General features: G+C 38.3%; 1 protein-coding gene across 14 annotated transcripts in view; it reads left to right on the plus strand.

Moving 5' to 3' along the window:
- The window catches only part of dmd (dystrophin), a 726399-nt gene that overhangs the window by 466281 nt on the left and 235450 nt on the right, over positions 1-24668 (plus strand). For all 14 annotated transcript variants that reach the window (XM_015364174.2, XM_015364177.2, XM_015364182.2 and 11 more), the window contains 3 exons: positions 5940-6087; positions 7927-8076; positions 19827-19991. In XM_015364174.2, the coding sequence (XP_015219660.1) occupies positions 5940-6087; positions 7927-8076; positions 19827-19991 (463 nt within the window). The remainder of the gene's footprint in view (positions 1-5939; positions 6088-7926; positions 8077-19826; positions 19992-24668) is intronic.

The raw sequence follows: 24668 nt of genomic DNA on the forward strand, positions 1-24668 counted from the left end.
AAAACTCTTTTTGAGTAAAAAGATGTTGTATGTTGCATGGATTTAAGCTATCCATGATTTAAGTAATTCTGAACCATTACCGTTACGGTCGGTTTTGAAGGCATGCAACACCAAGATTTTCTTTAAAAGAACTTCGTGTGTGACCCCATGTGAGTGTGGGTATCCAGTCACAAATATATTCTATATTTTATATTGTTTGTAATCTATATGTCCTGTAAACATGCAATATGAATATCAAGAAGGTATCTCCTTTTAAGGTAGATATTGACCTACTGGAGTGAAGCTGTGATACAATTACTACCTCAAGCAAACAGCATTTGTTTAGGGCCCCAAACCATGTTGTGTATATTATAGTGCCTTTATTTTTGCTGTGAAATATTGCCCTGAAGAATTACCTCTATAAATAATATTGTCACGATCGCAAACCCCGGCTCTTAAGAGCTCTCCAGCCCTTCCTCATTTGCATCACTCCCGCCACCTGTTCCTTGTTTCTCCCCGGTTCAGTTCGCCTTTATAAGCCAGGCGCTCACCTTACTCGTGGCTCTGTATCTGAATTCCACATTGTGCGAGCCCGGGACCTGGTTGCGCCTGGCTCTATCATGTTTTTAGCTTCCTGCTCCTGTCCTTGTTCCCCCCGCCGGTCCCAACCCGGCACCTGATTTTAATCTCCTGTTTGGACTAATTTCTCAGCCTTGGACCTTTTGCTTTCGTTTTGGATTCTCCCTTTGGAATTATACTGGACTGTTCACCTCGGCCACACCTCCCCAGATCACCAGCACCGAATGGACACGCCCCCCCGTTTTCATCCCCAATCCTGCATGACTTTTCCCTGGTGTTTCCTTCCTCACTTTTTTGGATTGTGTCGTCTGCATAGGGTCCGGAAAGAACTGTTCGTTACAAATATTTTCTACACATATAGTATCATTGCTGGTGTCCTTGGCATGACTGCTTACCACAATCCTTCATTTTTGATTATTAATCAAGAAAAAGGATTTAAATTTTTTTGCTTGACATTTTGAAATAAAATACTTATATTAAAATACCATTTGGGGGTATGCAAAATGGTTTAAAATGGCGATTGAGCGTGTATCTAATGCACTTTGTTTAGAAAAAAATATAAATAATGAGGGACTTTTGCATTTTTATATTCATACAGTTTTCTAACCCATTTGTTACTGTATTATTATATTGTTTTTATGTTATCTTTTGTTATTGTGATATGTATTATTATAGTATTATTATATTGCTATTATAATTGTTATTATGTTATTATGTTGTAAGAGTGAATGTTGTTTTCAATACACCTGCTCTTTCATTTACTTAAAATTTGGTATCTGCTTCAATGAAACAATAGTTCAGCACCTATGCTTTTCAAGAAATCTTCAGAAGAAAGGAATAAGGGTACAAAGTGACAAAGGAATAGGCAGCTCCAGTCCTTAAGGGCTTGGTTTCTGCAAGATTGTGAGGCACCTTTCAAACAAGACATGATTAAGACCTGCAAAACACAACTGATTTGCCTACTTATCCAATAAAAACAGAAACTAATGTGACACCTGATGACTGGAGTTCCTCACCTCTGATCAAGAGAATATCTGCTAAATTAACAACTTTTGAAAAACAGTTCAAACGTGTTCAGTATTTAGTTTTCTTAATCCATGGTCGTTTTTGAATTTCTGCATACAAAATAACATTTTCTGAAGTTTGCCTCAGAATGTATTTATTCCAAATTGTTTCAGAGCATAAGAATGTTTACACATGTTATGGCGCTATCTGACTCATCTGCCTTGCTTGGAATCTAACAGCTAGCTGCCCCAAGGCTCTCAACCAGCTATTTCTTGAAAGACGCAAAGGTATCAGCCTCAACACTGTGCTGGGAAAGGATGTTCCACCTTCCCTTAAATCTTAAAGAATTAGAGAGTAGAAAGGTTTAGCTCTTTAAGCCTTTAGGTTTCGTGTTCATGAACAAATATTTAATTCAATTTAATTTAGTATTTTTTTGATGCCATACTTCCTGCAATTTGAGAATTAGATTTTAATGTGGAATTTTATTAGTCTTTTGAAAATCTAAATATGCCTTTCATGTACTCTATTTGTTTCCATCATTGCTATTTTTGCAGAGACAGCCAGCGCGTCATGTAAACAAGACCAACTTTACTTTTTCTAAATATTGTGTTTAGAGCGTACAATCAAAGGGTTATTCAATATACTGTCACGATCGTAAACCCCTCCTCTTAAGGATGCTCCAGCCGTTCCTTGTTTAGTACTCATTCCCTGCACCTGCCTCTGGCTCCCCCCCCCCCCGTCCTATAAAAGCCAGGCGCTCACTCTGTTCTGGGCTCTGCATTGGTTCCCGTAACAGGCGAATCCGGGACCTGGAAGCGCCTGGTCCCGTCAACCTTTTAAGTTCCTGTTCCTGCCGGTTCTGACCCTGTTCCTGTTTTTATTCTGTTCGTCTTGGATGGACCGCCCGGTTTTGGATTTTGGCCTTCTTTCAGATTCCCCCTTGGACTTATTTCTGGATTGTTTGCCTCGGCCACACCTCCCCCAAACACCAGCACACCATGGACACGCCCCCTGTTTTCATTCCCGACTCCTGCATGCTTTTTTCCCCGTGTTTTCCTGACTCATCCCCGGATTGTGTCGTCTGCATAGGGTCCGGAAAGAACGCTTTCGTTACAGTATCTTTTTGAATGGTTTTGTACTACTGTTATATGTTTATGATAATTTACAATGTAAAATGATCTGGGGCTTTTATTGTTGTAGTATGTTGTTACTAATGCACTGTGAAAGAGTTTTGCTCTTTGGGTACAGAATGTTAAAAATTTGCTTTCCCTTTCATGCATGCCATTCAGTGGCTTTGAGGAGTAGTAGAACAAATGTGAAACAAGCAGTAATTAAATTAAGGCTGCTTTGATAAACATGCAAGGAGAAAATGGTCTTAAGATGGGTTTTTGTTGATTTTTATAAAATTATTTAAATACATCTGTTCTGAACGGAAAATTCATTTAAATTACATTCGAAAATGCAAGGGAAAAAATAAGATTCCCCAAAACAATTTAAAGTCAGTTTTTATGGAATTTCATAAATGATAACATGGTTTTGAAGACAAAAAAGGGCTAGAACAATGTTTTTGACATTAATCGCAGCAGCTTTCTTTTACCGGAATCTTCACAGATACAGAAGCCTCTAAAAGATCTACAGAATATCAACCATTTAACATAAAAGGTTTCATATTAATGTGAAGTATTGCACACTAAGCTCTAACTGTTGTAATCGCTCTGTGTGAAATTACCATTGGAGATGCTGGTTGTAGTTGGAATCTGAAGGACATGAAAGATGAGGGAAAGTGTCAGCTTTGCTCTGAGATCTTATGAAGGATCCCACACATTCTCAAGGCTCGGTATTCAGAAGTAGAAACTGTCACAAAGTGTTTTTCAGGACCCTATGCAGACAGCAGAATGCAGAGGGGAGAGAGACAAACCCGGGGAATAAAGACTGGGATCGGGGCTGGAGGAAGTATAGGGGGGCATGTCGACGGTGCGCTGGTGCCCCGGGGGGCGTGGTCCAAGGCAAACAAGTCCATTCATGACAGAGACATGACAGAAGTTTAATGCCGGAACAGGATCCGGCGAAGGGTCGGAGAATAAAAAGGGGTAATGGGGCCAGGCACTCCAAGCCCCAGGCCCAGATGGTCCTTAAGAGGAGGGGCTTACAATCGTGACAGAAACCTTTTGATCTTTTACAGTAGATTCTTTCAAGAATTGCTTCATGCTAAGATTAACCTGTCAGGGGCTGTACAGTGCTGGACGGAGAGGGTTAACAGCTCTGTGTCAAGAAAGCCTTTTATCTGAAAGTCAAGTTTCACAGCTCTGCGTTCTTGGGGCACTTTTGACCTATCATCCATGGGATTTTTTTCTAACCTGGCAAAGTTTCTGTCATGGAAAAACACAAAACCTACAGGAAATATATTTTGCATCAGGACCTGTTTCCTTCAATGTGCTTAGGAGGGGCATGTTCTTCCATTGAATACAGTGAATTCGCAAGAAATTGCAGTACTCTAAAACTACTTGTTTTGTATTACATTAGATTGAGTACCAAGTATCCATCCATTTTCTATCCACTTCATTCAACAAAGGGTCAGGGAGGCCTATCTTGGCAAGCAGTACTACTGTAAATATATTTTCATTTTTTTTGTAAAATACTGAGAACCACATTGTTTGTTAAAACTGGTTTGCTCTAGAGGATACACTTTTTGCACAATACTGCGTAAACATTTTGTCTCTGCTTCAAATGCCTTTATAGTCTTCATTAGTGAGATCCCAGAATATTTTTGTCTTTTGGTGCACATTGAAGGTGGGAGTGTGATAAATGCAATAGCTTTAATTATATGTACAAATTGGCAGTTTAACATTTTCATTATGTATTATTCATAATAATGATATTTTAATATCTGTGCAGTTAAATATTCCAAATACATGTAGTTTGTTAACTATATTATTGTACTGTTATTTCTGTATAATTGGTTTTAATTTATCCTGATTTGTTTGATTAAGTATAAATAAGATAAAGCCTGTTTAGTGAACAAGAAGTCTACCCACCGTGCTGTATGGGGCTGAAACATGGGAAACATGCAGGAGACACTTAAAAGGACTTGACTCACTGGTGCTGTTTGCAGAAGATTTTACATATCAAGTGGAGTTTCTCTCCCTAGAAAGCAGCACAAGTAGTGAAGCTCAGATCACCTGGATAGACTTCTGTCCACCAAAGAATGTTCTCCTCTCCCATTTTTGCCAAGGCAGCAATGCCAGAGGAAGACAGAAAAGGCATTTCTAAGATATGGTAAAAGCAAACATCGATTTCAGCTCCTGGGAGTTTATGGGCCCTAACTGAACCAGATGGAGAGGGGTTATCTGGGAAGAAGCCCAGCAGTTTGATGATACCCAAAGGTGTCAGAATTTGGAAGCAAAGCAAGAGTATTGCAGTGATTGCCATGACCACATAGTGCAGTGCCTGACCTGATATCACTAAAGACAACACCACTGCCTGACAGTGCCTGGATCCTGGATCACCCTTACCATTCACTGTTAGCACAGTCATCTTCAACTGCGAAGGATAATCAATAAATAAATCATACCGTTGTTCACAGACGTGAACCAGAAGAAGACGGTGTGAAACATCTGCTATTTTGTCTATATTATTATTTCAATCTATGCAGAAGAAATATATTTTTTTATATATGAAATTTGTAGCAGTATTTTAGTCTTGTACAGAGATGCAGATGCTTTAAAAATCACTTGGTAACCAAGTGAATGGATTAAGGAAGATAATAAGTGAGAAATAAATAAGAAAGAAAAGTGAAACTCAGACCAGAGGACACAAGTGGAAATGGGCAAATGCATTTAAAACAGGAGGCAATTCTTTCCACAAAGGGATGAGGGGACATTGCTAGCTTCTTTCAAGAAACTACTGAATGAGGACAAAATTGGAGAGTCTAAAATTAAAAACAAAAAGTAACAATCAGTGACATGATTGAATATGCAGCCAAATGTGTCTATCTGAATATTGTCAAGTCACAAATAATAAAAACGAGGCAGGGTCCTGGGGGAATATATGCTAGTCACTTGACGTAATTTACTGTCAATAGCTTTTTTCACTTTTTATGGTTAAAATATATTTATTCACAAAATAGTACTGTATGTTATGATGTTATGAAGGGAATAAGTAATGAAAAAATGAAAAAGGTTTCTGCATTAATGCTAACTCTCACTGCATTATTTATACATCATACTAAATCTTAAAGTACTGTAGGTGCTTGGCTTCATGTTTAAGGAAACAAATAGATTTTGCCAATGTGTACAGTGTGTCCTTCTATCAGATCAATGTGGAGAGAACTATTTTCATTGTGTCTGAAATAGGTTGTGACCTTCTGTCTTTATCAGGTCAGAGGAAGAGAAACATATCATCTCAGAACTGCAAGAAGACCTGAATGAGTTTCTGTCCTGGCTTGACAAGGCGGAAAGTATTGTGTCCCTTGAGCTGGAGTCTGGAGACGAACATCAGCTGAAAGATTCTCTAGAGAAAATTAAGGTAAACAAACCATTTGCAAATGGAGAAACATAGGCATGCAAATAAGATCGGTGCAGTCAGGTTTTAATTGACAAAACACTGCAATGATTATGGGAGCTAGCATAAGAAGTACATTGCATTTAACATTTAATCACTCAATTTGTAGTGGTTGTAACATTTTGAACACGTATTTCAGCTTGTAATATAATATTTATGTCCAATGTTAAGATGGCGCAGAGGAATAACAATGTTTAGGTGCAAGTATCTTTATTGCCAATTAACTGAATATATTATCCTTACTATTCCCAAAGACATACAGTATGTTCATAAAATTGGATGGATGTTATCTCTGCCAAACTCACATACTATTTTATGTCATATACAGTAGCTTTGTATAATAAAGTATAATTAAGTCTGTGAAAAAGTCTGTGAACATTTTTCCTGTAAGATAGTTGTGCTATTTTGAAGTAATACCAAACATTCACTTTACCAAAGAACTAAAGAACTGTTCTTACCTTTTTAGTAGCATTTCACATCTTTAATTGTTTAAAAAGCCAAGGATAGTAATATGATGGTGATAACTGCTACTCTTACTATTGCTATTACTCTTGCTTTTTCTACTAAGGTGCCAATAATGATGAACTTTAATTGAAAACATTTTTACATTCAGTGCATTACAAAAGTATTCAGACTCTTGTTTTTTCCATTTTGTTGCTTCAATGTCTACACTCATGACACTCTTAATTAGTAATAATTAATATCTGCCATATAGAAAGTCTTCTCAACACATTCAAAGCAAAAAAAGTAAATGGTTAATATTAAAACAAAATGAAAAGATCAAGATTTTAGTATTTAGATTCTTTGCAAACCTAAATTAATTTAGATGAACAAAATTACCTTACTAAATCACACAATTAACTGACTAGTCACCAATCTTTGTGACTGCCTCTGTTACCTATAAAAGAATACAAACTTGTCTTCAAATAAACAAGCTATATCATTTTTGAATGAAATATGTACTCAATATCTTTTTGAGCTAGAGTTTCTGCTGTACTGCAGAAATTAAAGGTGTTATTTCATCAAGAAATCATTGAAATTGTATGTAATGTCTTCCAATGCGTCATTCACGTATTTTCTGAAAACAGCCTGAGCTTTTCTTATTTTACTGGATTCCCCAGTAAATATATATATATATTTCTTCTGTGGTTGATGCTGTCTGACGGCTTTAACCAGATTGATGGGCCTTCCACAGTGGCCAGTTTTTTTTCAGCAAAGCAGTCACATGATGCAGAAGCACTCCCTCAGGTTGCTTCTCCTGGGAAGATCATGGGAGCTTCCTAGCAGTTGGTTGCACTGTGGGAGTCTAGTCATGGCTTAAGGAAGTATCCTCAATGCCTTGGCAGCTACTGTACATTTTGTAAAGTTCTTGCCAGCAACACACCTAGAGTCTTTCACTGAGCCATGGCATCCCTGCCATTGTGATAAAAACCAGCATCCTGTCAGATTTTCATTCATGCAGACATCCCTTTTGCACATGAGAACTGACAAGCACATATTTCTCACCAAACGTGTTATCACATCTTTTATTTGTATTTCACACTCAGGAGGTAGCAGAATACTCAAAAAGTGCATCTTATTCAAGCAATGTGTTAGCTTGCTAGTGTTATGTAATTTTTAAGAGTGAAATATAAGTGTTGAATCTGTTTTATATATGTGTATATACATATGACGTATAATATATTACATATACAGTATTTTTAATATCTATACATGTACACCACTAATCTAGTTCCTTGTGATGATATACAAGAGAATAAAAAGCAAATACTAAATGTACAGTATGCCCCTTTTCCCCCACAGTTACGAGTGGAAGAGCTACCTTCAAGAAAGAAAATATTAAAAGAATTAAACGAAAGTGGAGGGCATCCACATGGAAGCACAGCACTTCCTTCTGAAGAGCAAAGGAGACTAGAGTGTGACCTGAAACTAGCCAACAGCCGCTGGACAAAGGTAATAATTTCATTACAATAAAGGTATTAGAATGTTAATGTTGCATTTTGTTTCTAGAAATCATTTCAAATTTTTGCTTTGAATACGTTTAAGGAAATTTACTATAAGTAAAATAAAATCGCTTTATTGGCCATATACAATTTCTTGGATTAGGAATTTGTCTTTTTGCATACCCCAGCTTGCTCTCCATGAGACACACAAATGGGGAAAGAGAGAAGATGGGGGTCAGAGCGCAGGATCAGCCATTTATACAGCGCCCCTGGAGCAGTTGGGGTTAAGGGCCTTGCTCAGGAGCCCAACAGAGTAGGATTACCACAAATTAGCATACTGTTGTATGACTGTTCTCATTTTTCCTGCAGTAAAGTTGTCACATCACGCCTACTGTAGTAGGTATTATCAAAAATAATATTCATAAAACAATCCTGAAGCTATTTAAACAGTTTAAAGGGCATATGGATGCACATTTGATTGTATACTGTATTTTCTCACTGCTCACCATCTAGTACCTTATGGTCATCTCTCACAGACGTTTATAATCTGATCTTTAAGGGTGACCCATCTGTAATGCATTCTTTCCTAGTGATTCAAGAATCAATCAACTATTGACTCCTGTGAACCTTTAGGATATACTGTAAAAGGGTGCCTTATATTGGATGTGAATGTTGGTACAGCTTATTATTTCTTTGAGCACAATAAAATCTTAATCATATACAGTATACTTAGTTTAAATAGTCATTTTTATCTTTAGATTTGCATAAGATAATTATGTTCTACTCAAACCTGATGCATTTTAATTGACTTCAAAACTGTATTTGAATGCCACAGTGTATTAATATGTTAATATAAATGCAGAAGGCTTCATTCGACCCTTTGTGCTAAATTGGGGCACAATTTAGAACTGACTTTCTTGTTTCCTTTTCTAATTATTCATTAAAAATTAATATCAAAGTCTAAATGAATAAAAAAAAACAATTATTTAAGCTCATTATAATTGACCTTTTAACCACAACATCCCTCTTTTTCATGCTTTACTGTTTTCCCAAGATAAGATGGCAATGCTCAGAAACCTAATTTTTAACACTCCATTTAATGGGTAGACAAAGATGGACTCTTGAGCATTGGAACAAATATTTTATCTGGCATGTATTATTGTACATCTTTAGTGTGAGCAAACTGTGCATATTGTTCTATTTTTGAGTACAATTTGGTGGAAAAGTGCACTGTACTGTATATTCATAAATATTAAAACATATCTTTACATAGCTTTAGCAATACTACAGGTTCAGGAGAGATGGGATACTTAGAGTGAACTCAAACCCAAGAAGTGATTTTTTTCAATGTTCCTCTGCATACACACTGTACATTGGATGTCTGTGTCCAATTCTAAAGGAATCCAACGTTGAAAGCACCTTAGATAATAGTAAGTGCTCATTTTGGTCATTTGGCAGTAACTTGTCTATAGTATAGTAAACATTGTCTCAAGGGTTTGTAACCATTTAGAAACGTGGAATATGATGGGTTGGAATGCATCCCCCTTTCATACTGAGTGATTTTAGTTATAACCTCAGCATGTGATAGGCATAAATCTCATCATAGAGAATTCCATTTGGCTCAGACAATTGTCATGCGATGACAAAAACAACTAGATTAGGAGCTTGTAAGCTCTCAAGAGAGGAGGAGGAGTGATGTGACTCTTAGATCTAATATGGATGAGACTGTTACATTGACTTTCAAGAGTCTCTGAAGAATATTTCAACTACCTTGTATGGGACAGTAAAGTTTGTGTGGATTGGCTTACCAAAGGTACTGTACCTATGTCAGTGGCTAAAATTCAGGGTCCAACCACATATCCATCCTTTGACTTACTGTTGATAAAATAGTTAACCAAAGAGGAAGGCAAACTGGTTACATTGCAATGCTGTTTTATGCAAGAAACTTAAAGTCCACACTGTCAAAGAGAAGAAAATCACATAAAATATTATCTTGGAGTTTGGTACTGTAATTAAAGGGAGTCTTGCATTAATCTCCAGGAAAGCCACAGCTACTGTAACTCTTGCCCCACAGCACGAAAATAATCATCTTGTAAAAGAGAAAATTTAAACAAAACTAAACTGATAAAAGGCACTCCTCTTTATCTTTTGCAAAGTCATCCTTTTCAGCCCCCAGGATCTCATTATAATGACCTTGTCAGTAGAAATTTGAAGGAGATCCTTTTTCCATTCACAGGTTGAAATAAGGCATATTTTTAGATTCCCGAATTCTTAGTGAACCACAGAACACGTTTGTTTTAATTAAAAGCAGAAGAAAGATGAGCTGTAATCTTTGATAGGGATACCCTGTTAGCATAATGCCACTCTTATTTATTGAAGCGACTATGTAAGACAGAATGCCTGATATTTGTGAAAGACAGAGAAGGGCCTTATACTTAATAAATGTAATCGGCTGAAAAGCTGGAAAACTGTTCCAATTAAAAAACTTTTATTATGTGGTGATCACTGTGCCTTGCTTTCTACTCTCTAGTACACCAGCCATCTTATTGTGAGTGGAATACAGTATATTAAATGAGTCTCACAGTGTCATGTGTTGTGAGTGTGTCAGGAGAGGTTATCCCTGCACATTCTATGTCAATCAAAAATAAAAAAAAATAATGAAAATTATAACCATCCATTTAAAATGTAAATGCTACATTTTTAACATATTCTAAGTTTGCTATTGCATTATGATGGAAGAATGATTTTTTTTCCCCCAGCATTTAAAGATCTTTTCCAGGAACTAAGAATTATGAACTAATCAAAATTTTATCAAGCTCAAAGCAGCTTAAGAAAACTTGCCCTCAGGAATGCACACCAAATCACAGGGAAAACATGTAGTTCTAGCTCTTGAGCTTTGGAAATTGTTTTCTTAAAATAATTTGCGTCTGGGTCTTTTGACAGCAGTCTTCAAACTTCCATTTACAATTCCATTTACAATTTAAGATACAGCAGTTTCAAGTTAGTAAGCCTTCATCAAGCAGTTACCCTGGTTCACTTTTGTCTGTCCTTGAACTGTCCTTCCATTCATTGTGAAATCATTGGTTTGAAGATCTTGAGCTACCTTGTTTTAGGATGATTAAATTGCTCTGAATACTATAATGAATTCAGGATTACAGTCTACACCACAATCTTTCTTAACACCTGCTATTTCAGAAAATCTCTTTCTACCAGTGCCCCCCCGTCTCTGTAACTCTAACAGCCAATGTCAAATCTGGACCTCTATCAGAAACAATTTTGTAGCACAGCACAAATGGAAGGTCAAATTAATTTTAGAATTTCTCTCCCTCATTATAGGATGTTACACAAAGACAGGAAAATACGTTTAGTGGTTTATCCAGGACCATGCTATTTCAAAATGTTTGTGAAAAAAAGTGATTTGGTGGAAAATAAGGTAATATAGTTTGAAGGGTATTTGTTATTGTACAGTATAAGAGGTGTCATTTTGTGTGGATTACACAGCTAGAACTGGTCCGATTCAAGTCTTGTGCTCAAAATACAGGAGGTGCTACAGTAGACATAGACAGTTGCACTAAATACTAAAGAATTAAAATACCAATGGGCAAATTGATGAAATAGCAACAGAATTAAAAAAGAAAATTAACAATCAAAATTGAAAGTACATAATCAATCAAAATTATTATTATTATTATTATTATTATTATTATTATCATTATTATTATTATTATTATTATTATTATTATTTAACAACATTAAAATATGTGAAATTACATTTATAGAAAATTGATAAACGCCTGGCTGACAAGATTAGTTTTAAAATTACATTTTAAAAGTGTCAGCCGACTGTGCTGTCCTGGGATCCTCTGGCAGCCTAGTCCAAAGACCAGAGCTGTACACACTAAAAGCTGCCTCTCCACAGGTCTTGGGACTAATGCTTGGTAAAGCACTGACACAACTCAAATGCCAGTGTCAGAGGACGTGAGGGATCTGACAGGAACATACTGTACTCCGGGAGCATTTCAGACATAGAGTAGATTCAGGTGCAAATCTAGTAAAAGAATTATACACCAATACAAGAATCTTCAAATCAATTCTAAAACTAACTGGCAACCAGTGAAGAGACTTTGAAACGGGCGTGATATGTGCTCTGCTTCTGGTCTTGGTCGGCAGGCGGGCTGCTGCGTTTTCAATCAGCTGTAATTGAAGAACAAGGAGAGGACAGACCCAAAAAAATGTCTTGCTGCCACCTGCAGAAAGTGTGAAGAAGTCATTAGCTGGCCAGCTGGTGATCCCGTTTGGTTTTGTGGAAGGAAGACAAAAGGGCACTAGGCTCTTTCCATTGGTGTCCACTGATGAATTCACTGCTTGTCATACACCACATGCCAGGGCACATCACAGCAATGTAATGGGCCTCTTTCCTTTTATTGCGTTGTAAATGGATTGATAGATGAGCCCTGGGGCCAGTGAACCGTGGACTTGGAGGTTTGCAGTAAGGAGTTTATTACTGTTTAATGTTATTCCTGGTCCGATGTCAACCAAGAGAGATGAGCTAGATTATCAGAGTGTAAGCTTGGTGCCTGAGTTGGTGTTCGCCTCATTTATCCACCTTATTCTCACAGTCTCCGGCTGTACAGATGATGAAGGCTATTACAGAAGGCTGATAGAGACATTACGAAAAATGTTCCATCTTTAAAACCTTCCTTCTGAGAGCACACAGAAGGCAGACACTATTTTTATGCCCCACTTTCAATACTGTCTGTCTGAAAACATTTTCTTAACTGCAGGTAGGATTTCAATCTAAAAGATACTGCTCAAAATCTATTTTAACAGGATTTAATAGATTTTTATGATCGCTTTATACACTATTTATTAAACATCCAAGAAGAAAAAGTGTTTTGCCATTGGTACTTTGTTGTATTTTGAAAAAAAAACTCTAACTTTTAATTAATTAATAATAATAATAATAATAATAATTGCTTACACTTATATAGCGCTTATCTGGACACTCCACTCAAAGCGCTTTACAGGTAATGGGGACTCCCCTCCACCACCACCAGTGTGCAGCCCCACCTGGATGATGCCCCAGTCTGCTCAGCACACACCAGCTCTCAGTGGGGAGTAGAGCAGAGTGATGAAGCCAGTTCAGAGATGGGGATTATGAGGAGGCCATGATTGGTAAAAAATTTTGGCAGGACACTGGGGTTACACTCCTACTCTTTTTGAGAAACCCCCTGGGATTTTTAATAACAACAGAGTCAGGACCTCGGTTTCACGTCTCATCCGAAGGATGGAGCCTGTTTATAGTATAGTGTCCCCGTCACTATACTGGGGCATTAGGACCCACACAGACCGCAGGGTGAGCGCCCCCTGCTGGCCCCACCAACACCTCTTCCAGCAGCAACCTTAGGTTTTCCCAGGTCTCTCATCCAGGTACTGACCAGGTTCACACCTGCTGAGCTTCAGTGGGCTGCCAGTTGTGAGCTGCAGAGTGATGTGGCTGCAGGCTCTTAATGCAGACTCTTGTCTGATGCAGCTACCTACTCGAATATACCCAGATGTTTGGCTTTTTATCCCTTAATTGAGATAAAGGCACCTAGATAAAGAAATGCATTGCATGCACTTTAAAAAGATAGACAGATAGACAGACTAAGTTTAGCCCTGCCTGTCTGAGTTCAGAAGTACTGCTGAGCCTCAGGTTTGTTCAGTGAAGACAGAAACTGGTTAGACTATTCCAGTTCAAAAGATAGTAAAAAGGGAAATTGTGTAGTCTAACTGCAAATAATGGCCAGAAGCATATGGGGACACATATCTGGCTCTTCCTGAAACAGATCTTTGTGAAGTGTGCTCAGTTTTGTACATTCATTGCAGTTACTTGGAAAACTAATCATCCTATTACAATGATGTCTCATTTTGTTGAATTACTGTACAAATTAATTATACACATTTAAGTCAAGATTTTTATATCAAAGCTTGAATTCTCAAACTGGACAGTTTTGTGACTGCATAGAAAAATGAAAAACTAAAATATGGTGCTTGCATAGGTATTTAATGATCAACAAACGGTGTAGGAGTTTTCCGAACAACTCAGCCTTAAAGTTGTAGAGAGGAATAGAAGACACTGAGCACTCCTTTGTACAAAGTGAAGTCAACCATTAAGAAAAGGGAATTGGAGTGTACCACAGAGGCAATGTCTTCATCAGAGACAGCATAGAAAGAAAGAGGGTAAAGTATGTAATACTGTATATATTCCAATTGATGTTGCACAGTAAATAGAATAGTTATCACATTAGGGGTCATGCTGAAAACAAAATTCAGCATTCTCATTTGTTTGGAAGCTTTCACTTGAAGGAGAGAAAGTAATATCCTATATCCTAATATAAAATATCCTATTCTCTAAGTAAACATTGTTCTTGAGCATCTGAAGTCTTGATTAATGGCCTTACTGGAAAAAAGGTGCCGTTTAGCCCATGACTGTTGTATTTGTGATGTATTTTAAGATGATCATAACAGTGACATATGAGCAAACATGAGTTCTACAGTGAACAGATTTTGTCAGTTTGGCTTTTGCATTCCTGAATGTCAAAATTAATTTCTGTGCTTGTGATTACTTGGGTTTAGTTTTGTTTTACTTGGCACCTCTGTGAGATCAGAAGGAAATCATGTATTTATCCTTATGGCTCTCGGACTATATCCAGACTGGCCAGGTATCAGTGCCAAGGTATCACCCAGTGCTTTCAGATTACAATGTTTACCTGGCAAGCTGTTCCTCTTCTGTTTGGAATTAAATCTCAACAATCCCAGTTGTGTGTTCTGAAACCTTCTACTCAAATATCAATGCTGTGTTTACAAGGCTGGGTTTTGCAGTCAGAGTACACAGAGCTTCTGAATTAAAAGCCCTATTCCCTTGCTATATAAACAGAGAAATGTCAATCTAAACACCCATTCAGTTCCCTGAAGTACACTCAGCAAGTGTGACTGATGCGTCTGCGATTAGTTACCGTGCTCTTAATTAAACAGGTAAACGTGCCTGTTTGATGTTTATTAGGGTTTGTGGGAAGACTAAGTAGAAAAACTGAAATGAATCGGTCTCCTTGTAATTGTAAATCAGATTAATACAATCAAAGGCATTATCAATTAGGCAGTGTCGGATGCTTTAGGGGCATATTTTACAAAGCCCTTTACTCTAAACTGTCATGGTCAGGCCTCCCAGGTAACTAAAGAATCATTTTGATGTAATTCCTCATTTACATTTCCTTAAGTCTTTCTAACTTAAATATATTCCGGAAGTAAGCCGAGACCAGGCTGATGCTAACGTCTCTCCTCGTGTTGTTCCCTGTCCTTACAAGAAGGAATCAGTTTCGGTATTACAGTCCTTATGAGGATTAAAATGAATCAAATGAATCTCTACAAAGCAGAGTAGAAATGAAACCAAGCCTTTCTGCTTGCAAATCTTCAGAACCTGTCATCTGCATTTTGAAATGCTGTCTAATGTACTGTATTTGCAAATACATGGTAAATTCTCCATCAATGAATAAATCAGAATTGTCATGTAAATATGAACCTACAAATATGTATAGTGGGAGGCACAGTGGCACAGTGGTTTAGCACAGCAGTCTTGTAGCACTGTGGCCCTGGGTTCAATACCTGGGCTATCTGCGTGGAGGTTACATTTTCTCCCTATGTTAGCATGGGTTTCCTATGGTGCTCGGCTTCCTCTCCACAGCCCAAACAATTAGATGGCTTCTGTAAAAAATGTATCTGGTGTGAGTGTATGTGCGCCTGCTCTGCGATGGACTGGCTTCCTGCCCAAGGTTTATCCGGTCTTGCGCCCGTTGCTTATTGGGTTAGGCTCTGGTTCCCCCTGTGACTCTATACTGCATGAAGTGGTTTAAAAAGTGGATGGATGTATAGTCACATGGTAAGCATTACTAGATTTGTGGATTGACAACTCACAAGGACAGTAGTAATATACAGTTTTAGTAATACAGAGATGTCATGCTGGCATTTTCTGTCCCCCAATATTTAGGTGATACTTTGATATATACAGTATTTATATTCAGCTTTCCACGTGTATTTATAACTTCCATTTCAACATGTGGTATGTCATACAGTATATGTTTAGAGTCAATATAAACTGGAGTCCGAATGAATTGCATTTTGTATTTTCTGACATGAATTAAACATCACCGGATGAAAAAATGTCTTAGAAATAGAAGTTCACAATCATTTAATTCCACCATACGGACTCTATATAAATTCAAAAGGAAAAATGTCTTTAGCTATTTGTATATAAATTAAAATTATACAATATATTGTATTTCTTCTATAAGACAAAAAAAATATTAGTAGAGATATTTATTGCTACTGCATATTCCAAATGATATCTCTTTGTAGCCAAACAGTGTAAATGTCCATGGTGCAAATTCACAGGTGTAGGTGAGATCCACATCCTCACTGAGGGACAGCAGTTAGTTCAGGTCAGACTTTGTGATTGTAGGAAGGGGCTGGCTTGTCTGGTTGTTTATTGTTTATTGATTTACATTAAATATCTGCTCAAGTATTATTAAAAATATCTACTGTAATCTTCTTTTCATACTGTACGTAAATGTTTAGCTTTTGTACAAGTGCTGGGTGGACTGATGGCCTGATGTTATTGGGCAAACCACTGGAAAAGCGCTGTTAGCCTTGGAAGGTAAAACAGAGTTAATACAGGATGACTTTATTAAGAACTTGGCAAAATGGAAAATAACCTATTGATGAAATGAGTGGGCTACACTAGCCAGTTCCTCATTAGTCGTTGTTTTATATGAGTTCAGAGACTCCTTTCGAAGATGCTTCTCTCCTTAAGACTCAAGGACGTTTCCCAGTGCTGTGAAAATTAAATTGCAGAGATTTAAATGAGAACCCAACAAGCACAGCTCTCCGAGGAGCCCTTGTGAACTGCATGCATTTTCTTTCATGAACACTTGCCACTAACGGTCTCCTTTTAGGAAGCTCAGCTCTGCGCTCGCGCCAGGAAACATAGCACTTTGTAAAGAACAGAAAAACATCAATTGCTTTGAGGAACTAAAAAGATCCCACAGGTGTTTGAAGGGGGAATTGCAATCTTTCATGTGAGGATTCCTGTTTCTAACATGATTACTTGAGAATACAGTTACAAGGAGGTTTTCTTATCTACACCTCGTCTTTCAGTTCACCTGTTGCTTCATTACAGACTTACAGTAATGACATGTCATTCATATTTCAATACAGTATGTTGAGTAATTACATTAAGAGCACCCAAAGGCAGAAGATTTATTTCAGGGGATATTTCAGGTGATAGCTAGCCCAAGCAGAGGCAGAGATCTAGAGATCTGTAAACAAAGTACTGGAGACCAAGACTTCCCACACCTTTCAAAATTACATTATGTTACCTTAGCTAATGGTTTACAGTAACTTTGTCAATTAGACAAAAAAGCATTAATATAGATGATATTGAAATTGGCCACAAATTACCACTGCTTCAACATCTTTATTCTAAAAAAAATACAGCTATATCTATTTTTACTCTAAAAAGTGACTCTTGATGAACTGAACCAGCAAAAGCACCAGTTTGAAAGACAGAAAGGGCCCTCCAGTCTAGAAGGTGCTCATGTGAATTTGGCTCGTGTCTTTAGAAGACTGCCACCAGGCTTCGCCAGAACAGCAGCACAGCTGGCCAGCTGCTGATAAACAAGCAGGGCTGGCTTCCTAGGCATGTGTGAGCTGCATCTCTCCTCTGTTAGCACAGCAGCACTGGGGGACAGAGCTGCAGTGCACTTTTGGGTGAACAGACATATTTTGATAATCTTCTCCAGTCAGCTCCACTGTCCGTTCTGGCCTCCACCATGACATTATCTCTCTCTTATGTAGATGAAGACATATACAGTAAGGGGGCGGAGTGTTGTTATTGTTGAAGAATTCAGTATATTAAACTGCAAACACCTGTCCATCCATCTTCTAATCGCTTTTCGTCTAATGCTGGGTCAGGGGGGACCTTAGCAAGCTACAGGCTCGAGGCAGGGTACACCCTGGACGTGATGCTAGTCCATCACAGGGCAGACACACAGACACAAACACGCACACGCACACGCACACACTCACACCAGGGCCAATCTTCCCAGAAGCCAATTAACCTGCCAGCGTGTCTTTGGACTGTGGGAGGAAGCCAGAGCACCTAGACAAATCCCATATGAGCAAGGGGAGAACATACAAACTCCACACATAGAGTCCTCCAGGAATTGCACCCAGGGCCCCAGCGCTGCCAAGCAGCAATACTAACTGCTGTGCCTCCATGCCACCACTACTGTGAACATTAAAAAGTTGAAATGAGGTAATTCTAATGAAAACATAATTCATTTTCATTGAAAGACTCAAGTTCTAATTTAATTTTTATTTTCTTACATTCTCAGAAGGCTTTCTGATAAGATTGTTGGGCAGGAAATTGGTCTACAGGAATGTTCTAACACTAAAAAATCCTCTAACTTAAAATTAACCTTATTAAAAAGATCTAACTATATGTTAGAGCCAAATATGTCTTGCTCCATCTTGAGAGTGTAATGGAATGATGGCAATTATTCTTTCAGAACAAAGTAGAAAATATTTGAAGACAGAATCCCCCATTGTCCCAGAGGAAATGTTTGCTGAATTCTTTTACACATTTAGACAGGGTAGCTTAATCTATATTGACTGACATGGAAGAAGTGTTCCATTGCCTGTTGTCTTTTGTGTCACAACAAATTTTGAGGAATCTCTGCAGTCTAGTATGGGTTCATTAACAGTTAAATGTGCTGCTATTGCTCATTTGAAATAGACTGCACTCTTTTTGATCAATTTTAATTCTCACTTTTTTTGGACAGCCTTCAAGAGTATATTGTAATGTTTAGACTAGACGGTCTGCTGTCATTATGTCTAGAGTCCGACAGGGTTCAATTCTTCACTGTCTTTATCCATTTATTCATCTGAATGCTGCTACTTGGTCAGATTCTCTTTATGTTGGTCATATTATTATATGTTGTGATGGGTATTAACTTCACCAATCTGTGTGCTAACACTGAGATTATTTGCACACTACTTTGATATTTATTTAAGTTTTTCTATTTTTACTGGTTGTAAATTTTAATATTAGATATTAAAATTTGACTGCATTAAAATTTTCACTCCTTAATAGTGACAAGATCTAGGTAATATTTCACACACACTGCATGGTCATTGAACAAGTAGTTCAGCAACCCAGGTAAAAATGTTTGATGTTCTCCTCAACCTCAGTTTCAAGTCTGAAATGTCAGAAATGGTTTGCTTTTTTCACTTGTGTTATAGTGCTCATTTATGACCTGTCCTACTCAAATACAGAAGCTAATTCATGCCTCTGTTTTCTTTCGGATAGACTGGTGTAATACGTTGGTTGCTGGAATTTCTAAATATACTATCAACCGGCTGCACTATATTCAAAAGAAAACTGCTAGGCTACAATCATATTACTGCTGAATCACTAGTATTCTTGCATCGATTTCTTGTAAGGTTTGCAATTTATTTTAAAATCCCCCCGAATTATAACGCCTTCAATAATCTGTCTACCTCTGCCTCAAACACTATCTGAGTGATTGGATTTTGGTTTGCTCTGTGTAACCATAATAAGTGCTAGGGTTGTCTGTAATTCTCTAAACTATTGCATTTTCTTCCGGAGGATATGTGCCCAGACTTTGTGTACCTCTTTCAGTTGTCGTGCTCTTGTATCACCAGGTGTCCAGAGAGCTGCCTGAGAAGCAGAAGACGACAGAAGCCCTGCTGAAGGAGTTGGTACAATTCCAGCAACATCTCAACCAGCTGGCTTTTTGGGCCTCAACTACAAAAGACCAACTAGAACTCTACCTAAAAGTGGGATTACCAGGGGCTTTTGACACAAAGGTAATCACAGATACAGAGCTTATAGACTGTCTACACACCTGTTCCCATTAACTCATATTGTGGCCTAACAGCCTGAAATCAAGACAGACTCAATCAGAAATTATTATTATCTCTTTTTACACATTGTAACGCATGAACTCCAAAGAAATGCCCCATGCATTATACTGTGGTATTAAATATGCTACCACAATATTTTACATGTTGAAAAATCTAAAGCTCCAAAGTGATATAAGTATATCTGAAGTACTGTATATTTCAAGTTCACAATATGAGGTTATTATTATTAATATGACATTACAAAAACTTAAAATTCCATCCTTGTAGATAATCAATACAGCCTATCAATTATGAAAGTGAAAAGTACTTTTATCCAATGGTTTCCAGCTCACGGTGTCTGCCGGGTTTTATTCAAACCAAGCTTTATATCAGTAGTACTAATTTAAAGCTCTACTTGACAAACTTTTTTCTTTAGATCTCTAGGTTGCTTGTTCATGAACTCAGTCCTACATGAAGCAGAAATACCTTCCTTCATAGATACTATTTCCAACAGCTTCAGCTGATAGGATTTTATAATGAAATTTCCTCAATTGACTTACCTCTATGACAATCTGGAGAGCTATTAATAGATTATCAATGTAGGCTGAATAGACACAAGTGGAAATGACAGTGTGTGAGATACTTCTACAATGACATTTTTTCCTTTTAAAAATGTCCATTTAGTTACATGACAGTCGGAAGATCAGAAACTCGGGAACTTTCACAGGGTTGATACCATTAGAAATCCCCTTCAACATTATAGTAGCTGAAGGCAAATAAAAAAAAAATCCCCAAATGGAAAGCTGTAGGCTGACATGGTGTCACAATGGTTAGCATTGCTACTTCACAGAGCTGGGGCCCTGGTTCAATTACTGGGGTGCCATCTGTGTGGTGTTTGGATGTTGTTACGAAGCGTTCTTCAGGACCCTATGCAGACAGCACAATCTGGAAGGGAGCGAACAGACACAGGGAGGAGACGAGGAGCTGGGCTGGTTGACGAACAGGGGGGCGTGACAAGTGTGCACTAGTGCTCAGGGGGGCGTGGTCCATGCAAACAAATCTGAAGGAATCAAGGGGGAAAACCAAGGCGAAGTCCAAAAGTCCAAAAACCAGGATATCGAGAAGAGACAACACGACTGTCACGCCCTCTGCAGCCAGAGGGCGCTCCTTCTCTGTCCTGTCCCTAGTTTCCGGTCTGCTGTCCTTCCTGTCCCTCTCTTCCTTGGGCTATATATTTCCGGGTCTTGCACTCTGTCCTGGCTCAGCATTGATGTTCGGATGTCCTGAGACCCGCCTGGCACCAGGGCGCCCCACGTCCGCTCCCTGAGGGCATAGGTTTCTATACGGCATTCCTGAACTCTTTGCACTAATGAGCCCGGGCCTTTTTCCCGTCTCGCCGCTACGCATATGGGTCTTTTTCTGCTCTCCTGCTCCCCACGGTTAGTCCCTTTGGACGTCCGTGACAACGACAAAAGTTAAAAACCGGAGAGGGATCCAGTGCAAGGACGGGGAATAAAAACGGGTAAAGGGACCAGGCGCTCCAGACTGGTTCAGGATGCCGATAGGAGGCCTATGCCCTCGAGCCACGGACTTGGGCAACTCGGTGGTAGGTGGGCCTCCGGGCGTCTGGGTTCCAGTACAGAGCCCCGAACAGAGTGAGCGTCTGGCTTGTAAGGTGGGCTGAATAGGTGCACAAAATCAACTAAAATGTGAAAGAGCCGGAGAACCCTTAAGAGGGAGGGATTACAATCGTGACAGATGTTCTCCCTGTGTTCACGTGGTTTATCTCTGGTTGCTCCGTTTTCTTCCCACAGTCCAAAAATATGCTGGTAGGTTAATTGGCTTCTGGGAAAATTGGCCCTGATGTGAGTCTGTTTGTGTCTGTGTGTGTCCCCTGCAATGGAATGGCGTCCCATTCAGGGTGTATCCTGCCTTGCACCCATTGCTGGCCAGGATAGGCTTCAGCTCCTCTCTGACCCTGAATTGGCTGAAGCTCTTACAAATGGGATGTAATGGACGGATGGAATATGAAATCAATTAGCCTGTGATTAGGAGTGTGGCTGGAGCAAAAACTAGAAAACACAGTGGTCCCAAAGGCAGGCCGTATACTGTCAGGCATTCTCGTAGTAGCTCTTAGTGCTTCATGTGACCAATTAGGTAAATCCAACCAAGTCATTGAAACAGCAAACCTAAGTGAAAGGAGAGCTGATACCAAGCATTTGGTACAGGTTTCACGTTAATTTCAAATTTTGTTCAACTATGTAAGATCTGAAAGCTTTTTAAAAATACAAGAAAATACAGTAGTTCAAATTAAGAGCTTAATGAACCAACAAATTTCAGTTGGAATGGAAACCAGGAGGGTAATTCCAAGAAAGGAGATGGAGTGTGTATTCTTAATTATCCTTCACAAAGAGCAGTATTATGTGAGGGAAGCCAGAAGAAGACCACGATTATCAATTACAGGAGAAGTAATAGCTAAAAAACACAACAGTGGTAATATACAGTAAGAGATCAACTGAAAGACAAGGTGGGATCAATTGTTCAAATGTCCAAGGCTAATTGTTTCCTATCTAACACTCAGCTTGACTCTAATTTAGAATTTACATTCAATCTCACACTGTCCAACCTTGTTCAAATGACTAAACTGTCATGGTTACCTGAGAGCAGGATGCCATGATGTCATCTTTAAAAGAGGTTTCTCTTAGGAAAAAACAGACAAATGCAGCTGTCAAGTGAAAAAACAGTGTTCTTTATTTTATAGTAAAGTAAAGAAATAATCAAACTAAAAGCCACAATAAAACAAAAGCCTAAGCTCCTCTTTGAGCTCCAACTAAGCATCTTCCTGTTCCCTTTCTTCAACAACTAGACAGTTAAGCTGCTTACATGCAGCTGTGGAAGTTTCTTCCAAAACTCTCATAGTCTCACTCTGAGGCTCTACCAAAAGTTCACTCATCGAATGCTTCCTTCCCTTCTCCATTGATGCAACAACCCAGAGGATCTGATATCTTCCCCAGACATCAGATGTAAATAAGCAACCTGGAAGCCTTGGTTTCCTGTTTTAAAATGTCACCCGACCAATCGTCTTCTAACATGTGAGGTAATTTCCTGTCACCTCCTTACAATATGTCTTTCAATCCACCTAACCATGACTTAGTCTAGACATGATTTTGGCATATTCCAGTCTCAATCTGTCTTCCAAAAATATTTTGTAATATTTGTTTTTCTGCTATTTTGCTATATTGATTGAAGTGAATGTTTTGTTCAAATATTAATTTAATCAATGTTTTTTATGACTGACAGAAAAGTCTGTCTTTTAACATGAGAAAGTTGCTAGAGAATGCTAAAGAAGGTTGACTTCCAAGGTTGGAATTTTAGAGTCTTCTTCTTTTCTGAGTAAGTTCAGGTCTCTGTTGCAGACTTTCTTTATTATTCATTTGATCATCGTTGGAAATGAGATGTTCTGCTGAACTGAGAAACCATTGATTGAATTTCTGATTACCTGTAAGCAAAGAAGAGTTAAGCAAGATAACATAACTTCTACTTGTTCTTAAGGATTTTCAAGCGAGAGAGCAGTGAGTTAATGATGAGTTTTACCTTTGAGACAATGAAAAAAAGAAGAAAATACACTTTAGAATGTTATCCTTACTTAATGTAATACCTCTATATGTAATGCAGTACACAGTCATGTAACAAATGTATGGTTTCACAGTACTGCTTCTCTTTTTCACATTTGTTTCTGTGATTTGTGTTAGTTGCTTTTGCTTCTGGACACTGGGGATGTCTGACATGGCAAAGTAAACTTTTTCTTTCTGCATCAATATGTTTTTCCCCCCTCACAACCACAAAAGGCCAATAAGTGTATAACACAATCACATTATGCTTTTTAATTGGCTCCAACAATTGAAAAAAAATACTCACTGGGTAATGTCATCAAGGACACCAAGTACTTGTGCAGTACAAACTGGATTGCTCAGTTAAGAATAACCTATTGTAATCAGCAGTCAACTAGGAAGTTCACAAATCCAGCCAGACCATCAGACAGAACACTTGCATACAGTACATGTGGAAACACAACAGGACAATTTAGAGATGCCAGTTAACACAGCAGCTGTGTGTTTGAGCATGTGAAGGAAACCCACACAAACATAGGAGGCATCCTAATCTAAATTTGGACCCAGGAATTCTCAGGCAAAAGAGTTAAACAGCCACACCACTGGGTAAAACTGAGGTCAAAAAGTTTCAGGACAATCTGTGTGTTTTATGATCTTTGTCTCACTGTTTTTCCAGACACTGTTCATCACTGTTCATTTCATTTAAATTGTCAACCTTAGCAAACATACAGTAAGTAAAACGAAAATAAAAACAATCAACTCATTGCAAATAACCCCTTTCAGGCTGGTTTCAGACATTTACACAGCACACAAACTGCCCTCGTTAAAATTACTAACTGATGGCAGCTGATTCAAGTGCTTTATCTATCCTGACTTTTCTAGACCTATAGTAAGTGCTGCTTCTGACACTCTTTTTCATTATATTTTACTCACCTGTCTGGAGACTGTGTTTGGAGTTCTGACATTCCATTTCAGTGGTATCCCACTATGCTGAATCACAAATGACACACAATGTTTTCAAATAATTAAT

The sequence above is a fragment of the Lepisosteus oculatus genome, chromosome 15 (assembly GCF_040954835.1).
Source record: "Lepisosteus oculatus isolate fLepOcu1 chromosome 15, fLepOcu1.hap2, whole genome shotgun sequence".
Lineage (NCBI taxonomy): Eukaryota > Metazoa > Chordata > Actinopteri > Semionotiformes > Lepisosteidae > Lepisosteus > Lepisosteus oculatus.